The sequence below is a fragment of the Elephantulus edwardii genome, unplaced genomic scaffold (genome assembly GCF_000299155.1).
Source record: "Elephantulus edwardii isolate Elephantulus edwardi_28Jun2011 unplaced genomic scaffold, EleEdw1.0 scaffold00001, whole genome shotgun sequence".
Lineage (NCBI taxonomy): Eukaryota > Metazoa > Chordata > Mammalia > Macroscelidea > Macroscelididae > Elephantulus > Elephantulus edwardii.
Window position 1 is genome coordinate 6,997,271 of NW_006399751.1, and position 23,974 is coordinate 7,021,244.

Here is a 23,974-nt window from a genome sequence, read left to right on the forward strand (position 1 = left end):
TAAGAACCTTATGAAGTTGAAATACTCCTGTTTTACAGAACTTAAACTATTTAACCTAAGATTACATTCCATATAAATAAGTGATTCAATTTCTGGTCTTCTAGTTTTCATGTTCTTTCCTAACCCCTCTGCATTTTCTGTTCTTTGCCATTACAAATATCTATTTAAATTGAGAGAATGTATTTCTTATAGATGAAATATAAGGAAAAAGAAAACAAACAAGCATGGACTATGAAAGCACAGAGAAAACGCAAGGTGAGAAATTAATGTATATTATATGTGGAATTAATTTTATATTTGTAGAATATCCTGCAAGTTACCTCACAGTATCCAGGAAACAAAAGAGGTGTTTGAAAATGTACAGATATTTATTATCTATCATGTGCCTATCATATATTCTATTGGGGAAATGAGACGCTGATAATGAAAATTTCTTATTATAGGTGATTTAATGTTATATTTGCACAAGATTTCAGAGTTGTTTTTGGAAAGATAGCAATTGAAACCATAGAGGAAAGACTGATTTAAAAGAAAAAAGGAGGAATCATATTTAATACTGATTTAAAAGAAAAAAAGGAGGAATCATATTTTCTAGGTATATCACCAAATAAGGATTTGACTGAGGATAATTGCTTTTTAGGAAAAAATCTTTTAAAAGGAGTAGAGAGAGTCAGGAGAGTAATCACCTGGAACTCAATCTTAGAATGCTTCATGAGGAAGCATTGCTTAAGTGCATCAGTGTCAAATCAGTGTCACAGATAAAGACTGAGCACTGGCTTTCATGTAAGAGATCTCATTTGTTATATTATTGACTGTAACTACATTTCAGTCAGATTGCAGAATACTGAGATCTAAGTGAGAGATGACATGCAAATTTGTGACACGTTCCATGTTTTTCAGATGCTGTTCTAAATCTGAGCATTCAGATTAAGACAGACTAGGAAGGAGGATTGACCATCCACTTCTGAAATAGCAGGCCTTCAAATACCCTATGTACAATAGAACACACTTAGACTAGCAGATAGAGCAACTGAGGTGGAAGATTGGCAAAGGATAGAACAGGGTTAGGGCTATTATACATAGGGTCGCTATGAGTTGCAGGCAACTTGACAGCACATAACAATAACAAGAATAAGTGAGAGATGAGGATCTGCAGTCAGTATAAAAAACTTAAAAACTCTGACAGTATATAGGCATTTAGAACTATTACTGTCCTCTTAAATACTGCTAGAATACAAAAAAACAGTGACCATATAGGATAGAGGAGAACTGCTCTGTAGAGTTTCCAAGACTAGAATGCTTTAGAAATGGGCTGCCACCATTGTATTTCTCTTTATAGGAGACTGCCCATCTTTCTCCCACGGAGTAGCTAGATTCAAATCACTGACTTTTAGCTTAGCCGTCTCAGCTGTTACTTGATGTTCTGTTGTTGTTAATGTGCCGTTGAGTCACCTGTGACTTATAGCAACCCTAAATCCTGCCCTATCCCATGCCAATCTTATTGTCTCTGACACACCGACTCCCATTACCCCACTGAATCAATCCACCTCATTGAGGGTCTTCCTCTCCTGTGCTGTCTCTCCCAAGCATGACATCCCTCCCCAAGGACTGATCCTGCCTTCCAACATGTCCAAAGTATGTCAGATGAAGCTTCAGTATCCTTGCCTCCAAGGAGCAGCCTGGCTTCACCCTCTCCAGGACGAACTTATTGGTTCTCCTAGCAGTCCATGGTATATTTAATACTCTTCTCCAGCACCACAGCTCAAAGGCATCAATTCTCCTTCTATCATCTCTATAGTCATTGTACAGCTTTCTAATGGATAGCAATTAATTGCAAAGACCATGGCCTGTATCAGGCACACCTTAGTCTCCAGACTGTTGTTGTTGCTCTTCAGTACTTTGGATAACTCCCTGACAGCAAACTTTCCAATACAATTCGTCTTTTAATTTCCTGGCTGTTGATACCAAGAGTGTTGATTGTAGAGCCAAGCAAACTGATGCTGCTGACAGTCTCAATCTCATTCTAACTATCATGATAACGCCAATTGGCTGAGTGGTGAGAATCTTTGTTTTCTTTTTCTTTTTTTTTTTTTTTTGTGTGTGTACCGTCAAATCAGATCTAACTGGTACAGGAGGAGAATGTTCCTCCTTCTCCAGCAGAGCATCTGGTGGATTTGAACTGTGCACCTCTGGGATTGTAGTACACCTTCCTGCCACTAGGCCACCAGAGCTCGCCTCTTTGTTTTCTTGATGTTGAACTTCAATCCATTCTATTAGGACTCCTTAATATGTTGTAGTTGATTTTCATTCACTTCAAAATATTTTCTAATTTCTAAGTGGCATGTGTTAAAACTGAAAGTTTTACTTAATATTTAAGAAAGATAACTAGTAAAACATGTATGAGGATAGGGGAGAGTAGGAACAGATGGGAGAGGAAGAGCAGGGAGGAATCATAGGGTCACACAATTTGGTGGGTGGAGGGAGGTGGAGGTAAAGGAAATGGGAAAGATACAGTAGGGGTTTGGGAAGACAGGGTAATGTTTCAATGGTGATTCATTTTATAAAACAATGAATGGGAATGATCATAGGAAACACAATGTGAATAAAGGATAGTGTAAAACAGTGTATATGAACTTTGTAAGCAAACCAATAAAAATTTAAAAAGAATATTTACATTATTAATTGTTTTTCATGCAAAGTGAAAGAAATTTAAGAAGTTCATTTTAAGTCCTCTTATTTAAACATTTGTGTCCCGATGGCTTAGTGGTAAGGAGCTGTGCTTCCAACGCAAAGGCACACAGTTTGAAATACCAGTCGTTTTACAGGTGAAAGATGGGCAGTCTCCTCCTGTGAAGAACTGCCTCTGAAAACCTGATGGAGGGTCAGCTATGGTAATAGCAACAATACTTATTTTCAAAGTGAATCATTGAACAGATAATATAATAAGAAATAATATGTGGTAAATTTTTAAAAGAAAACTTTTTAAAAAATAAAAATTTTGCTCTTTAGAAATGAAGACTGACTTGAACTTACTGTTGGAATGTCTGAAGCATCAGATGGACAGCCCTTGCTCACAAAAGGATGCTTTGGTCACCATTCATTCAATCTGTCAACAAAGCAGTAAGATATGAGAGTACTTCTTTCCCATCTACCAGTTTACTCCTATTGTTATGTTCTTCATATAACTTATTTTATCTTTGTAAGAATAATTAAAGATTTTTTCTTTTGTTTTCTGTGTACCTTATAGATAATGCAAGTGCTTATTTTAGGGAGATTGGTGGTTTGACGTTTGTAAGAAATCTTGCAAAGTCAAGTGAACACAGCATGGTAAAAGAAGCCGCATTATACACATTAGGAGCTGTTGCAGAACGAAATGGTAAGATAAAAAAATGATTTAATTGTCTTTCAAGCACTGTATTATACTGTTTAAAAACTATACAAGAATAATTTGATAATTAAAATGCTTTTTTACAATTCTGGATTGTTTTATCTAAGTGCCTTAATCAAACAATGAAAATAACCTCCACTCGTTTGGATAGATTTGCTTTTGGTACAGAATCGAACAATATCATTAATATCGCATGCAAGCAAGATTCTGCTGAAAATTATCCAAAAACTACTAGAGCAGTACATCAACAGAGAACTTCCAGAAGTGCAGGCTGGGTTTAGAAGAGGCCATTGTATACTTACCTGGCAGGGGAAATACCATGATCACAAAGGTGGTTTTCCCAGGGTGAGGTTTATCCTTTGCACTCCAGATGTGCTGACCCCTGCAACTTCCCCAAGTGTGAGAAACTCGACTGCATAATTTGTGGTAGTGGGGGACTGGGTTTGCACCCTCCCCTGTTATGTATGACTCTTAGCTGTGTATCACTCTGCTCGTGTATCAATGAAGTACACAGCTAGCTGCGAGAATTAATGTGAATTGTAGGACACATTGATCATGGACACTTCAAACGCATTTGTGACCCCGGGTTCCTCCCAGTGCGATGCCTTGCCTGAGCATAAAATAAAAATAAAAAAATGTCATTGTACTAGGGATATTATAGCTACTTTTAGATGGTTCTTGGCTGAGAGTAGAGAGTACCAGCGGAATGTCTCTCTGTTTCATTGGCTATGTAAAGGCATTTGATTCTGTGGACCACAACAATCTGTGGCTGACTCTGAGAAGAATGGAAATCCCAGAACATTTGATTGTGTTTATGCGAAACGTGAACCAGGAGGCAGTCATCAGAACAGAGCAAGGAAATATTTGATGGTTCAAAATTGTAAAGGATGTCTGCCAGGGATATATTCTCTCTCCATACCTTTTCAATCTGTATACAAGAACAGAGTCTACCACTCTACAGGACAAGGATGGGCAATCTCCTCCAATTGGATTTATTGCCTCTGAAAACCCACTGGAGGGTCAGCCATGGGTCGGCTGCAACTTGATGGTAAACAACAATAATAATGGTGCTAGACAGTGGATGAAATGCGGATTAATATGACTTTATTATTTTGATAATTCTTTTTATTGTGTGATTATTACAAAAATTAACCAATTTGCATTTTTAAGAGATACTTTTATTTCTGGAAAAATAGTCGTAAGGAAACTCTTTCCCATTTTCCAGAGTAGTTTTTGGAATTTTTAGGAAATATTTTTGTTGTTATATTTTGTCATTCAATCTCTTTAATTTTTTTGGTTAAATTTTTAATTTATATTTAGTAGATTTTTTACTAGAAATTCTAGGCAGTTGAGACAGGTATTTTGGAGCCTGGATCAAGTCCTTCTGATTAAGTTATGACTTCCTTGGTCTTCTAATTAACATGTAACAATTCATTAGAAATTATATTGTATGATTAATAAATGAAAACTGAAATCCAGTTAACCACTCCCAGTTTGATGATTTTGTATTTTCAAAATTGCATGTGCTGACAAATAATAATGAAAATTGTATTTTTGTATTTCAGTTTACTGTCAGGAGACTTTGTGCACTTCAGAGTTGTTTGAAGACTTAATTGAGTTCCTATCTAATAATGATTCTAACACCAATCTGAAAAGAATGTCTGTTTATGTTATTTTGGTTTTAGTTTCAAATAATAGTAAGTATATTCTCTTTTATAGGGTAAGAACATAAAGATAGTAAATTGAGACATTCTTTTTTTTAAAATTTTTTATTTTATTTTTATTATTTGTGCATGTGTGTACCATCAAATCAGATTTGACTGGCACAGGAGGAGATTGTTCCTCCTTCTCCAGCAAAACATCTGGTGGATTTGAACCACACACCTCTGGGATTGCATTGCAGCTTCTTGGCACTAGGCCACCAGAGCTCGCTGAGACAGTCATTCTTAATTCTTAATCTTTTGTGTGTGTGTGTATGTGTATATATAATTATCTTTTTATCTCACTAACTTTTAAAAACTGACTTTAAAAAATTTATATTAGTTTGCATAAGAAAATTCTGATGTATTGTGTTTCATTCATATATACCATGTTTTACACATTTCTTCATTTACATTGTGTTTTATAAAATTAATCACTATTGATTTATGCCTACTATTACCCCACCTTTTCAGGTCCCCATGAGATCTCTCCTAATTCCTTCACTCCCTTTGCACCATCCACTAAATTCTGCAATCCTATGATTTTGTCCCTTCCTCACCCTAATCCTTTCTGCCCCGTTCCCTTCCCCCTTTGGCCTTTTGAACACATCTTGCTCATTATTCTTCTGGTTTTACCATGCTTGTATCATGGAGTACTTGTTCTTATGAGACTTAGTTACTTCAATCAGCGTAATGCTCTCCAGGATCTCCCATGATAAATAGTTGTGTGTGTGTTTTTTGTTTGTTTGTTTGTTTTTAAATCCTTGTTTCTGAGTGCTGCATTGCATTCCATTGTGTAAATGCATCACAGTTTCTCCATTCCTTCGTTTGCTGATGGACATTTGGTCCGCTGAAAACTGACTTTAAAGAAAATAAACAAAAAAGTTTTAAAAAGGGGGCATAATAGCATACATTTAATTATTCAATATTTATCATTAATTGTAAGAAATAATGAAATGATTTGTCTTAACTAGTATTAAAAAGTAACAGCTTTACAAGCAAATGGAGGCGTTTAATTAGTTTGCTCTATTTCCTCTTTAATTTGCCATTTAAGTATAGCATTTACTGTTTTAGCTAGCTATAGTTTTATATTTCATGACTAAAGTATTTTTTTAATTTTGTTTGAGTGTTGTAGCTTTTATCTTGGAATAATTTTACATTTCCAGAAGAATTACAAAAATAATATAAAGAATTTTTATATCATTTAGACTAAGGTTGTTTTTTTAAAAAATAGCTGTATATACAATGAATGAATGGGAAACCAAAACCTCTATAAATGTCTATTAAAATTAATAATAAAAAAAGCTGTATATAATTTCTCAATTTGTTAAAAATACTATAAGCATTTGAAATATATCTAGAGAGTATATTTAATACTTTGAAAAATATAGAAAAGATGAATTTTTTCTGTTTTGAAGATTAGAAATTTTAACACAGAACCATGATGCCTGAAAATTGTCTAAACATTTTAAAGGAAATTGATACTGTTGATTTATCATATTTTTTATCTTCTATAAATAATCTTTTATTTAAAAGAAAACCCCAATGTGTTTTCAGTGAAAATTTACACAGCACATTAGGCCCTCATTTAACTATTCTTCCAGCAATTGTTTGGTAACATTGGTGATTTTTTTCCCCCCAATGTGTCAACTGTCTTAGTAATTCCATCTGAATATTTCATTTCCACAGTAATTTGGACTACAGCTTTTTGTCTGTTTTAGTCCTATATTACTTTGTAATACTTCATTTTTTTCAAATAAGTAATTAAAAGATACTTATTATAATACTAAATATATGCATTAACTAAGCATTAAAATATATCTAAAAATTCTTATTTGTGTGATGAAGGTGATTTTTATTTTAAGGGACTGGACAAACGCTTGTGAGAGAAACTGGTTGTATTACAATCCTGTCACAATTGTTCAGGTAAGAAAATAGGAATTCCTTGTTGCTATTCCTTACTTAAGACTAAAACATTTATATTAATTGACTTCCATTTCTTTTTATCAAAACAGGATGGTTCTTTCAAAATATGAGTTGGATTTGTCAGATAAAAATATTTTCCAGCGTTATCAGTTGTGGTCTTCAGTGTGCAGTACACTGTGTGTCTGTGTCAACAATCCCCAAAATGGTAATTATCTCAACTATTATGTGAAAGTAAAGATAAAAGAAATAGAAGTGAGATTTCAGTTTTCCACACTGGTATTTTCCATAGCTTTGCTAGAACATGATTGACTTTTTCTCTCCTTTTAGATGACAATCAAACAATATGCTGTTCACTCTTCCCACATGCTAGTGAGTGGTTAATAAACTGCATGAAACCTGAGATAATTCGCCCTATTTGTTCATTTATTGGGCTTACTCTTTCAAATAACGGTAAGTATTCATTATTCTGTAGATTACTCTGGAGGAAACATTTATTTCAAAGCATAATAATTTGTGTCTTTGAGATGGATTTAGACTATTGCCTTAGGAAAAACTGTTAGAAAGATCATGGTAGCAACATAGTTTTTAATCTCCACAGACACCCTTAGAAAACAGGGCAATTAGGTAGCAAAAATAAAACTCCATAGAATGTGTTCTCAGACCGTAATATGATTGAACTAGAAATTAATAGAAAAGCCCCTGGGAAAGTCCCAAATAGCTGGAAATTAAACAACTCAGAACTGAAGAAAAAACTATTTAAAAAAAATCTATAAAACAGATATAATAAAAATTACAAAAGGAAGGGAAATTCTATGTTCTTGAAAAACAGGAGAAAAATTGAGACCCAAAGTTGGTTTTTTTTAAAAAAATTTATTTTTTTTGTGTGTGTGTACCGTCAAATCAGATCTGACTGGTACAGGAGGAGATTGCCCCTCCTTCCTCGGCAGAGCATCTGGTCGATTCGAACTGTATACCTCTAGGATTGCAGTGCAGCTTCTTGCCACTAGGCCACCAGAGCTTGCCCCAAAGTTGGTTCTTTAAAATTATTAATAAAATAGGCTTTAGCCAACTGATCAAGAAATCAAGAGAGACAACCCAAATTACCAGTATCAGAAATGATGACATCACTATAAAACTCAACAGACATGAAGAGGATGACAAAGGAAGTATAACTGGATGAAGTAGAAGAAAAACAGTATTTATTCATACATAGCAGTATTGATTAATATATAGTAGTATTTATCCATATATGTCAATATTACTCATATATAGGGAGCTCTGTAGATAAGGGTTTTTAGAAAAAGTAGGTAAGGAATTGTGCTGCCAAACCAAAGGCAGGCAGTTGGACGGTCTTTCACAAAAGGAAGATGGGCAGTTTCCTCCTGTGTGATTGAGAGCCCATGCAAACCTACAGGAGGGTCAGCTATGAGTTGCTTCTGACTCTACAGCACATAATAACACTCGTCGAATGGTTGACTATATAGAAAAATCCCAAGAATCTACAAAAATGCAACTATAATTAAGAAATTATTTTAGTAGTTTTAGGATAAAAAAATATTCTTTTTATATACTAGCCACAAACAGTTGTAACATTGTCATTTATAATAATGTCAAAAAGTTTAGGAATAAATTTTTTGAAACAGGTGCGATTTTTATCATGCCATTGAGTATCCCACGGACAACTAAAAGAACAGCTATGTCTTTGGAATAAATGCAGCCAGAATGCTCTTTGGAGGAAGGAATGGTGAAGCTTTACCTCACATACTTTAGGCATGTTTGCTTGGAGAGACTCTTCTATAGAAAGGGACATCAGGCTTGGGAAAGTGGATGGTCAGTGAAGGAGAAGGAGACCTTCAATGAGATAAATTGACAGTGACAGCAGCAATGGTCTCGAATGTGTCCAAGATGATGAGGATGGCACAGGATAGGATGGTTTATATCTGAGTTCTTAGGGTTACTGTGAGTTGTATTCAATCTGATGGCTTCTAACAAGACAGCAGTAACTGGTTGGAAGTTTTATTCTTTTCACCTGATTAAGGTGGATTCTACTTTGAGGAGGCAGCTCTTCTTCAGTTGTTCAAGTGCCTTACAATCTGAAGGTCTCAGCTTTGGGCACTATATCATACAGTGTCCTCCTTCTCGTCACACTATATCCTACAGTGTCCTTCTTCTCTTCACACAAGTTTCAGTGGCTCGTTATTGTAAAAGTGGATGACCAGGCCTGTTTCCTAGTCTGTCTTGGTCGGGAAGCTCCACTGACACTTGTCCACCATGGGTGACTCTGCTGGTATTTGAAATATCAGTGACAGCTTCCAGAATCACAGCAACATGAAAACCACCACTGTAAGTGAGTAAGCTCAATATCATTAGTTAGGAAGACACAACCACCATCTGAGATATGCAGAAAACAAGGGAGACTTGAAGCAGTTACTGATGAAACTCAAAGCCTTCAGTATTGATTACACCTCAATCAAGAAAGCATGAATCTACGCCTGGACCAGTAAGTAACATCATGACAAACCAAATTTTATATAAAGTTGTTGAGGATTTCCTTTTACTTGGATCCACAATCAGTGTCTATGGAGGCAGCAGCTAAGAAATCAATGTTTTGCACTGGGCAGGTCTCCTGTCACATACACCCTTCATGTTCTCAAGAGCAAGGATGTCACTGAAGTGTGCCTGACGTAAGTCATGGTATTCTCAAATGCCTCGTACACAGAAGCTGGACAGTGAATGAGGGGGACTGAGGAATTGATGATGCCTTTGAATTGTGGTACTGGAGAATCATGTTGAATAATCAGCAGGCTTCCAAAAGAACAAGAAAGTCTATCTTATATGAAGTACATTAGCATTCAGGGTGGTAAGACTTCATCTCATGCACTTTGGGCATGTAATCAGGAGGGACCAGTCCTGGAGAAGGACGTCATGTTTGGTAAAGTCAGTGAAAAGATGAAGACTCCCAACACGGTGTATTGATACAGCAGTGACGGTTTATGTATAGCAGAGGAAGATGACACAGGATCAGGCAACGTTTCATCCCGTCGCACATAGCCAACTCCATGGCACCTACCAACCATCCCCAACAATTACATATTAGGATCTTCCACTCAGAACACTGAATTGTTATTGTGTACTGTTGAATGGTAACCCAGAGCTGAGCCTCCAGCAGGTTTTCAGAGGCAGTAAATCACATGGGAGGAGATTGTCCATCTTTCTCCTGTGAAGCAGCTGATGGATTCAAACCATGTACCTTTGCATTGGCAGCACAGTTTCTTACCACTAAGCCACCAGAGCTCCCTCTGAATAACTTCAGATATAATTAAAATATTTTTGTGGCAGCACAGTTCTGTTTTCATCTAAGCATTTAAAAATACGCTCCTTTTTCAGTTTTTAAAAAACTATATCCTGCAAGATCTATAACAGCAAAAAATGCTTATTTCCCCTTAAATAATGTTTCCAAGTAGTTCCTTCCCCAGATTTAGAAAATTTTTGAAATTTTTTTTTTAGAATGACATCTGTTTTATTAAACAATGAAGTACAATGAAATACTTTTATTTTTTAAAATAATCTTAGATCTTACTTATGAGACTTGGGCAGCTTGGGAAGAAGGTTTGTTGTAGAATTATAGTCAGTAGTCATGCATCCATTTATTATATGCCCATAACTGGAGAATGTTGAATCCCAAACCCTGGGCTACCAACTTAAAAATAATTTTTAACAGGGAAACAAAAGACTCTAGACTTTACCAAAAAATATGTTACTGAATTTTTGCTTGATAAGGTTGTTTTGACTCTCAGTGACACAGTTTTATGCCTCAGGAAGTAAAGAAGTCAGGCTATTAACAAAATGGATGAAATATATGTTCTTTTGGAACAAGGACATTAGGTTTTCCTTTGTAGATTTCAAGCATCTGAATAATGACTTATGTTGGAATTCAGAAAATGGGAAGCTTACTAATTAATTATACTACTAAACTAAGTGAATGAATCTATGTTTTTTTTTGTAGTGCTATTGAATTACTGATTTTAAGAATACCATTATTTTAGGGAGCTCTGGTGGCCTAGTGGCAAGAAGCTACACTGCAATCCCAGAGGTGCATGGTTCAAATCCACCAGATGCTCTGCTGGAGAAGGAGGGGCAATCTCCTCCTGTACCTGTCAGATCTGATTTGATGGTACCCACACATAAAATAAAAAGAAAAAAAAGAATACCATTATTTAACAATGAATGTTTTTTCTTTTTCTTTTCAAGAAGAGTGAATAGGGGAGGGGGTGGGTAGGAAGAAAAGTGCAACAATGAATCACTGGAAGCCCTAAGTCTTTGTAAACTTTCATTAAAATTATTTTTTTTAAAAAAAAGAATACCATTCTTTTGAAATAGACAAATTCTTACTAAATCAAACAGATTTCTGGCACTGAAGAATATGTTATTAGTAAAGTATATACATAGTACTTTGTCTAAATGAGGTTCTTACATAAATTATACAAGTACACACACACAGAGTTAGAAAGATTATATCTTCAATTCTCTAGTTTAAACATTTTTACTGTCAGTATTTGAAAAATAATCAAGTTAGTGAACTGTTTGGGCAATGTCTTGTCAATATGAAGTTCTAATTGTTCTGCTACTTTATTTCTTAAGCATCTGTTCAGAAATACTTTATATCTGTGGGTGGACTGGATGTATTGTCCCAAGTGCTTGTGAAACTGGAATCTGATTCACAACGGACTGGCTCCAGTGCTAAACTCGCAGTGATGGTGACAAAGACAGTGGATGCATGTATTGTTGATAATCGTGAGTAAAAATATTTAGTCTCTCCCCCCCCAATTGTTCTTTGTTTCAGCTTATCTTGGTGAATGTTGAAATGACAGATTGTGTAACATGGACTGGACTCCAGTTTTTTACAGTTTGAATGCAACTTTACAAATTATCAGGGAACTCTGGTGGCCTAGTATTTGGGGAGTTGCACGGCTAATGCAGAGGTGGCAACTCTCTTTTGGTTGGAGTCCACCAGCAGCACCCAGGACAGACAAGGGCTGTTTCCTCTCTTGAGATTTACAGTCTCTGCAAACTCACTGGAAGGTCAGCTGTTTTTGATGAAAAGGAGATTGTCTTGGATTGAAACTGTAAATTCTCTAGTCTAAGTCAGTGGAGGTTATGATCTACCTAAAGATCCAGATAGTCATCTTCTGATTTCAAATGGTAGATCTGTCTTACTGATAGAATCAAGACAAGACTTTATCATAAACCTTCCTTTGACTTTTTAAAAACTAGCATACTTTAAGCTTTAGATTGAGAAGTAAACGAAAGCACATTTGGAATGAAAATTCCTGTATACCAAGAATAGAACATCTGATAAATAGGGGTTTTTTTAATTAGGTAAAAAAGTTAAGAAAACTATGCCTTTTTTAAAAGTATGAGGTCTTCCCTACCTATTTCACTTAAAAAATGAGTGTTAGAACCAGCATTCTCATCTGTACAGAATTACAGAAACTCAGTTGACATTCACAAATCACTGAAAAACATGAGATTAATTTTTTTTTTGGTGTACCACCAAATCGGATCTGACTGGCACAGGTGGAGATTTCCCCTCCTTCTCAGGCGGAGCATCTGGTGAATTTGAACTGCAAACCTTTGGTATTGCAGAGCAGCTTCTTGCCACTAGGCCACCAGAGCTCCCTAGGAGATTATTTTTTTTGAACCAATTATTGAGAGTCTTCTAAGTGCTATGCCATATGATATGATATATGGTATGATGATACATATGTAGAGGTGGAAAAAATTAATGTAATCCTATGGGGAATCTGCAATATTACTACTCATAACGACATTATTAAATTCCATGAAGAGTAGTATAGCTTGAAATCTTGAAATGGTAGATTTTTGACATATTTTTTTGTCGTGTCTCAGCATAGCTCCATTTGTGCTTCATTATTTCATTAGCAGTAGAACTAGGGTTAGTTAAGAATCTGTTTCCATGCCAGAAAGAAATTGATTATGTAGATATTACTTCATAGTTCTTCAACATGCAGAATAGGTAAGAAGGTAACATTCGTCTACGAAGATGGCACTGAAAGCGAGGAAGGAAGCCCCTGCCCCTCCCAAAACTGAAGCCAAAACAAAGGCATTAAAGACCAAGAAGGCAGTCCTGAAAGGCATCCACAGCCAAAAAAAAAAAGATCTGCATGTCACCCACCTTCCGGCTGCCTAAGAAGCTGAGACTCCAAAGGCAGCCCACATACCCCGGCAGAGCGCCCCCAGGAGAAACAAGCTTGACCACTATGCCATCATCAAATTTCCCCTGACCACTGAGTCAGCTATGAAGAAGATAGAAGATAACAACACACTTGTGTTCATTGTGGATGTCAAGGCCAACAAGCACCAAATTAAACAAGCTGTAAAGAAGCTCTATGACATTGATGTGGCCAAGGTCAACACTTTGATTAGGCCTGATGGAGAGAAGAAGGCCTGTGTTTGACTTGCTCCTGGTTATGGTGCTTTGGATGTTGCCAACAAAATTGGGATCATCTAAACTGAGTCCAGTGGGATAATTCTAAATACAAATTTTTCTCACAAAAAAAAAAGATAACATTCTTCAAAAAACTTTAGCAGTAGTGCAGTATCTTTAGTATGAAAATCTGGGTTAATGAGAACAATATGAGCCATCATTTATTACAATGACATATGTAACAAATATATTAGATGTTCTACAATGCTTATACATTAGATACTTTGTTGTTGATTGCTGTCAAGTTGAGCATGACTCATAGTGACCTACTAACAAAAGGCCTGAACCTATGGTCATTTATCAAAGTTCATAGAGTTTCCAGAGGAGTGCAGTTTAGGAAGTGGATGCCACTCCTGCTTCCAAATTAGATCCTATATAAATATGTAATACTTTTCATCCAGGACAAGCTGGATACATGGGTGGGGAAAATGTAGTATGTGTATTGTTGCACATTTTTAGTTTGTACTTACTGTGTTTTTATTATTGCTGTTTTATAGCTGCTTTTAGAGTAATACTATCCAAGTATCACATTGTTGCAAAACTGCTGGCATTACTGCGACATGAAAGTCTGGATTTACGAGAAAAATTTAGCATCATTCTTACACTTGGTCATTGCACAGATGCTTGTGGTAAGTATTGGGCTTATTTTGTGTGCTTATTCAAACAACAAAGTAGAAATACACGTGGTTTTCTCCCCCTAAATGAAAAGTTTAGACATCCTGTCTTTCTCTCCTCTTTATCCTGCACTGTCCAGTTCCTGTGCTGCTCTCCCAATGTATGTCTTCAGCCCCCACTGTCTCTCCTCAGTAGCAGTGCAGTTGCTTCCTCTCTCCACTCATTTTTCCCTACCTCCATTTTTCAATCTACTCTGTGCACTGCTGTACATGTATGCCTTCTGAAAATCATCAAAGAACTTTTGTTGATGTGTTACTCTTCCCTGTTGTTATTTTCTTCCTTCTCCCTCTATTCTCTGTCCTCTCTCTGATTTCTTCTTCTCATTCTTCTTTTGTTCTTTGTCTTCTCTTCTCTTCTCCCACCTTCTTTCCAACCCTCTCCACTCTCCTCTCTCCCGATTTTCTTGGTCCTTCTATCTCTCTCCTTCCCACCTGTTTCCAACCCCCTGCCTTTCTTCTCTTTTGATTCTTCCACCTTATTTTCTTTCTCTTTCTATCCCTCTACCAGTTTATTTTTCTATTATCTTATTAGCACCTAACAACGTGAGTCAGAATCAATCAGATAACACACAACAAGAGAAATAACAGTACAAATAGCGAGTATAGTTGACTACTCTCTGACTGTATTTTAGGTATTTTGAGATATTTAGGTGTTTTGTGTACATGGATTAATTCCTAGGTTGAAAATATTTTTAAAGCTGTGCTTTTTTCATTTTTAATTGAAATATGTTCAGAATTATCACATGGAAGAATTATGACTTCATACAGATAGCTCATGATAAAGTAGTCACTTTCTTCTTTAATATTTTGTGTATTTTTCAGAGGAAAATCAGTATGACCTTGTTAAAAACAATGGGCTTTCACTCATGATACAAGCCTTAAGTGAATCTCAGAACGAGGAACTCAACAGAGCTGTCACTTTCGTTCTTTACAACTGCAAAAAGATTAGTAAGTTTACTGTTTAAGAAAATACCAGCCAGTGCTTATTAAGGAAAGTTTATTTCTGCTTTAGCAGCCAGAATTCACCTTACATTTGAAAAGCAGAACATGTGCTTTTGGAATGGCAACTAGGATATTTTCTGCGTTTAGAAACCTATATGAAGCAACAGCTGTATAAATACTTATTCTATACTATATAAACCATTTGTAGGACTTAAAACGTTTGGATGTTAAAGGTTGTTGTGGGATCATAATATGCATTCATTCATTTTCTTAAAACTGAGTGCTGTGTGTCAGGCACTGTGCCAGACAGTGATAAGCGAAAGCACACTGTGTACTCAGAGCTCAGTTTAACTGGAGAAGTAGATAGGAATGGAATTATTTTAAATTTGAATGTATCACATCATTTGACATAAAGGTTTTAAAGGGATAGAACACAGATACTTGAAAGCAAGTAATAAAGAAATCTGATCAAGAGTTGGGCAGAGAAAACCTTGGGTGGAATTCATGCTTGAGCTGAGATCTGAAAGTTATTGAGTCAAAAGAAAGGAGACTGTGAGGGGTGAGTGTTTCAGATGTTAACAATGGCACAGGCCCTGTGGTAGGAGGAAGCCTAATGCGTTCAAGGAGCTAATGACCAATGTGGACAGAAGTGGCCACAGTGAGGATTTGAATGTTTGTAGAAGGAAAACTGCTCTGACTGAATAAGTAAGAAGAGTTCATTGTTATTGTGTACCTTCGAGTCAGAGCCGACCCATAGCTAACCTTCTGCTGAGTTTTCAGAGGCAGTTAATTGCCCAGGAGGAGACTACCCATCCTGCCCCAGGGAAGCAGCTGGCGAATTCAGACCACTTGCCTTTGGGATTGCCACGCAACTTCTTACTACTAATCCACTAGAGTTCCCCAAAAAGAATTTAGGAATTTTAAAGAGTCTAGGAATGCACCATGTCATATAAACTTAAAAAAAAGAAGACAAACTCCTTTTAAACTAGTGTCTAAACACCTAATAGTGTTTGTGTCTGGCATAACTTATTTTCATGCTATTCTCTTTCCTATAACTCTTAGGGAGTTCTGGTGGATTAGGGGTTAAGGAGTTGTACTGGCAACCCAAAGTGGTTCGAACCACCAGGGTTAGGAGAGAGAAAGATTGGCAGTCTTCTCCCATGTGATTTAGAGCCTCTGAAAACCTGCTGGAGGGTCAGCTATGAGTTGGTTCCAACTCAATGGTACATAACAACAACAATAACTCTGAAGGCTAAAGTCTAATTTATGATTACTTGGAAACTTGGTCTCTGCCAAGACCTTTCTATTCTTTGTTGTGCTCATTAAGGAGCTTTGGTGGAATAGTTCTTAAGGAGTTTGCACTGTTAACCCAAAGACAAAGTCTCTCTGGTGGTTCAAATCCACCAGCAGCTGAAAGGGAGGAGGCAAACAGTTTCCTCCTGGGTGATTTACAGCCTCAGAAACCCCCATGAAAGGCTTGCTATGAGTTGGTTCCAACTCAGCAACAATGGAAGAGAGAGTGTGAAGCAGTTATGGAATCTGGACAGGCGCTGTGCAGGGGTTAGCAGTGCTGCCCACGATGGACTCTGTCACAAGAGCACTTCCTGGATGGGCACAATTTAAAGAAGGGGGTATAAGAACATTCTGTATTAGAAGTGGTAAAGTAGCATTTCTAGGGCTGGATAAACTCACTCTTTTTCCCCTTCATATTGCAAAGCTGAGAAAGTATCTCTAAGCATAGGAGATTATCCTTTTAATGAAAATGAAGGACAATTAAAGGACATAAATGTGACCGAGAAGAATTTTGAAGAGTACTGGAAGCAAGCAAAGGAAATTCTACACAGAATAAAGCTGCTTGAGCGAGACAAAGATGAGGTTGGATTATTTGTTTCAAAGAATATAGAGATTTTTTTATCATAAAGGTTAAAATATAGAAAGATTTTTCCTTGTAAGTTATTTTTAACATTTTAATACTTGTAAAATCCAGTAATAATATTTAAAGAGTCATCCTAGAACATAAACCAAATAATTATAAGTGAAAACAGAATTGAACAAAAGGCCTGGAGCCTATTTTGTTTAATCTTTTAAATCTTGTCTGATAGTTTGTCTTTTAATTGGTGTGATCACAACATGTATATATAATATAATTATTGGTAAGTTTGGATTTAAGAACGAGAGGCTCCTACAATATGTTTCACGGATTCTGGAAACCTGCTGGAGGGTCGGCTGTGAGTCTTTTCTCACAGCCAGTGAGTGGCAAACTCAGTGCAATAAGTTTGAGGTTTGGGTTTGTTTTCCTTATCTTGCTATAGGGAGTTCTAATAGCAAAGTTTTGCTGCAAACTAAAAGCTGTACCTCTGTAGTGGTTCACATCTACCAGTGTCTCCTTGGGAGAAAGATTTCCCCATGTCTCCTTGGCCCATTCCTTTATAGCCTTGGAAACCCAGCAGAGGGTGTGGTTTTTGAGTTGGTTCTGACTCAGTGGCAATGAATGAGAGCTTGCTGTTTGTTTTCTAGTAATCCTTTGTTCTAGTTTTCTACTTCATTTGTATCAATTTTTAAATATTTCCCATTTCATCTTGACTTTATTGATTAAAGTTTTTAATTTTTTCACGGGTTTGGGTTTACCACATCTCTTGCCCTCTACAACAGAACTTTAAAAATCCTATACAGTCAAATATATTTGGGGACTTTTGTATCTAATTTATTGTTTTTTTAAAAAATAAAACTTCAGTAAGTCTTCTTTCTTTTGAAATTAGTAAAACATGTTGGTTTCTTTTCTTTACATATTCAAAGAATTGAAATGTTTGACTTATGCTAACTTTATGCAAACTGTGAGATAAGGATCAAAACTTAGTTTTCCCCTCATACATACCAATTATTTTCTTATCATTTATTGAACAAATTTCCTTTTTCTCTCTAATATGAACGGCCTTGATCATATATATTCTATTGGTGATTACAAACTGCTTTTACATTATTTTAAAGTTTTATTAAAAAGTGAATAAATGCTCTTGAAGTTATTGTAGTTTTTACATTTTAGGGACCAGTACAAAGAGAAGAATTTAGTGCTTCAGCTATGATGATAAATACCCAGAAACACCTCAATGAAGATAATGTTGGTAGATGTGCCCAAGCACATGATAAGGATAAAAGCCAGTTTGATGAACATAAGTTTTACATGTCCCGTGGAGTCAGGGCTAAAGCCTGTACAAGCCATGACCAAATGAAGACCTCATTAAAGAATGCAAATCCCATTAATGCTTGCTATAGAGAAAACAGGAAAAATGACACTTTATATAATGCCAATTCAAGCTCCAATCAAAATTTATCTAAAGAAGCAGCTTTTAGAAAAGAGAATTTTCCTTCTCAGTCAAGGTATGGTTTAATCAGTGTTTCTGAATTTTACTTACTGAACAAATATTTATTGTGGACTACTGTGCTAATCACTAGGGAGCTCTGGTGCCTTAGTGGTAAGGAACCGCATTGCCAACCCAAAGGTACACAGTTCAAATGCACCAGTTCACAGGAGAAAGGTAGGTAATCTCATATGTGAGATTTATTGCCTTTGAAAACTTGCTGGAGTGTCAGCTACAAGATGGTTCTGACTAGATTATACAGAACAACAACAATGATAATTACTGAGTATATAAAAATGCCAAAATATTGTCTTGAAAAAAGCCTAAAGTAGGAGATGGTGGGAAAGGAATGTGGGTGGGGAAGAATAGGCCAGTTTATCTTGGGCTTTGCATGGCATACTAATTTTCTTATTTATTTTTTTTGTGTGTGATTTTATTATTATAATTTTTTTCTTGTTTTGTACCATCGAGTCAGATATGACTGGCACAGAAGGAGATTTCCCCTCCTTCTCCAGCCGAGCACCTGGTGGATTCGTACAGCACACCTTTGGGATTGCAGCACAGCTTCTTGCCACCAGGCCACCAGAGCTCCCTGGCATACTAAATTTTAAGTCAGGGTATAGGGAGCTGAGGCTTTTAAATTGAATGACATGATTAGATTTGAAATTTAGAAAGTAGAAAACCTAAATTGAAACTCTGTTCCTAAATGAATAGTACATGCATTGATAATCCATCAGCAGTGTAACAAAAATCAGTGTGTAACATTAAAGGGGAGAAGTTTATAATTAGTGTAGTGTGTTGATAATCTGGCTTGGACTCACTTTTTCATTTGTTTCCTGTATGGCATCTCAAGCACATATTTTTTTCTACCCTCAAAGCCCCGTGAGGTTGAACCTGGAGTTGTGGCTTTTCTTCTTAAGCTTTCCTTGTGTTCTGTTCTTCTGATGGTTACTGTGCTAAGTAAAACAAAAGAGAATCATGGGAAGGGTGTGAAAGAGAGAGAACAAAATATTACCAGAAAGATGGATTAAAGTGCCACCAACCCTTTTTCCTCAAGACAAATCTTGATAATTTTACTTTTATTTCAAGAATGCGGACTTGAGAAACAGTTAAGATATTAACTCTTGGACTAATCATTTCCCCCTCTGACCTTCCAGCCACACCCTTGTGCATCATTTAGTTGTTGTTAGGTCCCCTCTTTTGCTGACCCTCCACCTTTCCAAACATGATGTCTACCAGCATGCCCAAAGTATGTGAGAGAACTTTTATCATCCTTGCTTTTTAAGGAACACCCTGGCTGCACTTTCTCCAAGACAGATTTGATTATTCTTTTGGTAATCCATGGACTATTCAGTACTCTTCTCCAGCACCATCACTCAAAGACATTAATTCTTCTATCATCCTTAGTCACAGTCTCATTTTTCAGTGGATAAGAAGTAATTGATGGGGGAGGGGTGGGCAGGGAGAAAAGTACAACAATGAATAAATGAATGAATGGAAATGCAAAGTCTGTAAACTTTCATTAAAATTACTTTTAAAAAATGTTAAAAAAGAAGTAATTGAAAAGATGATGGCTTAAATCAGGGACATCTTAGTCTTTAAACTGACATTGCTGCTCCTTAGCACCTTGGAGATGTCCTTGAAAGCAGATTTTTCCAGTCCAACTCATCTTTTGATTTTTGACTGTTGGTACCAGTGGTGTTGAGTGTGGATTCAAGAAAGATGCAGTTGTTAACAATTTCAGTCTTCCTTCCATCTATCATGTCGCCTCTTGACCCAGTGGTGAGGAATTTTGTTTCTTTAATGTTGTCTGTATTGAAGGCTGTAGTCTTTGATCTTCTACAGCAAGGTGCTGCAGGTCCTTGCTTTCAGCAAGCAAGGTCATGTCATATATATGCACAACAAAGATGCAGGTTGTTGATGGGTCTTCCTCTGATCCTCTGATGCCACATTCTTCTTTATAAAGTCCAGCTTCTGAAGTGATTTCACTGTACATACAGATGGAATAGGTAAGAAGAAAAGATACACAAACCTGATGTACACATTTTTTAAAATTTTAAACCATGCAATGTACCCTTGCTCTGTTTGGACAACAGCTTCTTGGCCTAGGTATAGGGTTCAAAAGATTACAATTAAATATTGTGAAATTCCCATTCTCAATTTTAGCAATATTTTTTTGTGATCTACTTAGTCATATATGCCTTTGCATAGTCAATAATACAGAAATAGACATCCTTCTGGTATTCTGTTTTCAGCCAGGATCTATCTGACATCTGTTGTGATGACCCTGGGGCCATGGCCTTTCCTGAATTTAGCTTAAATGTCTGGTTGTGTTCTGTGGATGTACTATTGTAGCTGTTTTTATAATCTTCAGCAAGATATTATTTGTATATGATATAGTTTGATAATTTCCACAAGCTGTTGGATCACTTGGGAATGGGAATAAATATGGATGTCCTCCAGTCAGTTGGCCAGGTAGCTGTCTTCCAAGTTTCTTAAGCACAGACCAGTGATAGTATGTCCATCCAGGGCTGCGTGTGTTATTTGAAACATGTCAGCTGATCTCCCATCAATTCCTGGGGCCTTATTTTTTGCCAGTGCCTTCAGTGCCATTTCAACTTCCTCCTGCATGACCACTGGTTCTTGCTCATATGATGCTCCCTGAAATGGTTCTGTCAGTCAGTTCTTTTTGGTACAGTAACCCCTCATCTTCTTTTTGATGATTTCTGGATCATTCAACATGTTACCAATAGCTTCCTTCAGTATGACAGCTCAAGGCTTTCAGTTTGGGAAATGCTGAGCATGTTCTTCCCTTTTCACTTGTTAACTCCAGCTCTTTGTATTGTTCAGTAGAATACTTTTCTTTCTCAAGCTGACCTTTTACATTATCTGTCCATCTCCTTTACTTTGGCATTGCTTCCCTTTGTATGACTTCTCGATGTTCTACTGCAATTGTCAGAGTCTCTTCTGATACCTATTTTGGTCTTTTCTTTGTCATTCATTAGAGTTGACCTTATTTTTCCTGACCCAGGTTATTAATATTTTTTGTATTAATGTCACCTGAGCTATTAGTATTATCAGTTATGTCTAACTATAGCTGTACCTCTCACTATCTCTGTTTTCTGGGCTACAAGCTGTTGCTTTTTATCTGCACTGCTTGTTCCCATTGTGGAAATATAGTCATAGGCAAGTCAAATCATCTAGGAGCACAGGGTTCAGCACTTAAATGTTCTGGGAGTCAGGATTTTCAAATGCTTACTCCACAAGTGAGTACTGTCAGCATTTTTCAGTCCTGCACCCATCCTCTTTTTTCCTTCTCACTGATTTTACTGTCTTCTTTTTTTTTATCCTAATTCCTTCCTCCTCTCTCTCTCTTTTTTTTCTATAATTTTCTTTCTTTTATACCTCTGTTGGCACCAGTACTGTTGCTATCTAGAATCTTGTTTCATTCTAGTCTTCAAACAAGGCTCTAAGTGTTGCAGAATTATGTAGATTTTACCAGATCCTGGCTCTAACTCTTTCTGCATGCCAAGTCCCCAGAATTACATCCCTGTTCACCAAAACATTTATCCATGTGCCATACAGCATGTTTACTCTTCATAATCTTGTGTCTGTTTTCTTTTAGTGACCATGTTATTAAACATCCACCTGCCATTGTAAAAAATGGGAAACAGCATTTACCAGTAACAGGTAGGAGTAAAAAATATTTTTTCTTGATTGTTCATGAAAACAGATTATTTAAGGGACTGACACAGCTAAAAGTGTACATAAAAGGTCTGCCTTCTAACACACGCAAACGATGATGGTTTGTGTACATCAGTGTTGATAGCAGCATTATTTATCACCGCAAGAACATGGAAACAGCCAAAATTTCCAACCACGAACAAATGGATTGAGAAATTATGGTACATTCACACAGTGTAATACTATGCAGCACACAGGAGCAATGATTTTGTAAATTACTACCTAAGTTGGGAGGGACTGGAGAGCATTATGCTGAGTGAAATAACTCAGTCCCACAAGGATAAATACTGTAAAAACCATTATTGTGGAATGAGTATAAGGATCCAGGAGGGGTGGGAGAGGCTGGAAACATAGGGATGAGGATGTGCAGGGGGAGTGGGGGTCAGTCATAGGGTTGTACAATTTCATGGGGGGGCAGCAGCAGGGAAATTGAAAGACTTTGTTTTTGAAAATAATGTATTAGGATTTTGTAAATAAACTAGTAGAAGATTTTGTTGTTGTTGTTGTTATGTGCCATCGAGTCACTTACGACTCATAGCGACCCTATGTACAAGAGCTCTAAACACCGTTCTACCCTGTGCCAACCTAGCCATCTCAAATGCATTTATTCCCACCACTCCAGTCACAGAATCGATCTATCTCATCGAAGGTCTTCCTCTCCTTCATCACCCCTCCACTCTGCCAAACATGATGTCCTTCTCCAAGGACCAGTGGTAGTTTGAACCCACTTGCCACTGCTCAGGGTAAAGATGGAGCAGTTTGCTTCGTAAAGATTTAAAGCCTTGGAAACTCTAAGGGGCAGATCTTCCTTGTCATGTAGGGATGGTGTGAGTCAGAACTGATTGGACCCCAGTGGATCATGGTTAGCAAGCATATATGCCATTCTTTTAACTGTTCCTGGAGTCAGTTCTTTAGCCCTCTTTTACTGATATTCTGAATCCTTATGTTTATCTGCTAGGATGACTGAATGTGGGGTAAAGTTTAAGAAAATGTTGATAATTGATAGATCTTCCAAATTCTGGGTGCTTCTCCCTAATTAACTTGCATTTTCCCCATTTTTTTCCAGACCCATTTACTTTATGTTCAGAGATAATAAATAAAGAAGTCAACAGTTTTCTAGCAACTGACAGTCATTCAAAAATGTTAAGGGATAGATGCTCAGGTAACTATGTTTTAAATTATAGTCATCTTATAATTAAAATTCAACATGATATTAGTTAACTATAATTTGTAATAATTCTACTTATGTGACTGGGATTCTGGATCATCACAAAACATAAATGCTAATATCTTCTACTAAAAAACTATAAGTCAGGCAGACATCCCAGCATATGTTTGTATGGATCTCTGTAATGGCATACCTTTTAAAAATTATTACTTTATTATCCTCTTTTTTTCAAAGTTACATTATCTATAGGTTTAAAAAGTATTCTTTTTTTTGGTTTTTTTTTTCCTATCTTTTTTTTAAAAAGTATTCTTAAAAGTCAAACCCACTGCCATCAAGTTTATTTCAACTCCTAGTAGTCTTCTATAAAGTATCTTTAGGGGAAGAAACTGACCACCTGTGAAGCAGCTCATGGATTCAAACTACTGACCTTCCAATGAGCACTCCAAGACATTAGGTTTAAGTTTACTGGCTAAAAGAAACTTTTAAAAAAATTTTTTTCAGAAAGCCAATAAATAGATATTTTGGATTGTGCTCAAAATATAATTGCCATTAAGTATTAAAAATA

General features: G+C 36.4%; 1 protein-coding gene across 1 annotated transcript in view; it reads left to right on the forward strand.

Moving 5' to 3' along the window:
* Positions 1-224: 224 nt before the first annotated feature.
* The window catches only part of CCDC79 (coiled-coil domain containing 79), a 32,830-nt gene continuing 9,080 nt past the window's right edge, over positions 225-23,974 (forward strand). The window contains exons 1-14 of the mRNA XM_006878906.1: positions 225-255; positions 3,010-3,120; positions 3,248-3,376; positions 4,954-5,085; positions 6,954-7,014; positions 7,104-7,219; positions 7,342-7,464; positions 11,656-11,808; positions 14,020-14,151; positions 15,019-15,144; positions 16,856-17,013; positions 18,182-18,516; positions 22,123-22,187; positions 23,308-23,403. Of these exons, the coding sequence (XP_006878968.1) occupies positions 225-255; positions 3,010-3,120; positions 3,248-3,376; positions 4,954-5,085; positions 6,954-7,014; positions 7,104-7,219; positions 7,342-7,464; positions 11,656-11,808; positions 14,020-14,151; positions 15,019-15,144; positions 16,856-17,013; positions 18,182-18,516; positions 22,123-22,187; positions 23,308-23,403 (1,768 nt within the window). The remainder of the gene's footprint in view (positions 256-3,009; positions 3,121-3,247; positions 3,377-4,953; positions 5,086-6,953; positions 7,015-7,103; positions 7,220-7,341; positions 7,465-11,655; positions 11,809-14,019; positions 14,152-15,018; positions 15,145-16,855; positions 17,014-18,181; positions 18,517-22,122; positions 22,188-23,307; positions 23,404-23,974) is intronic.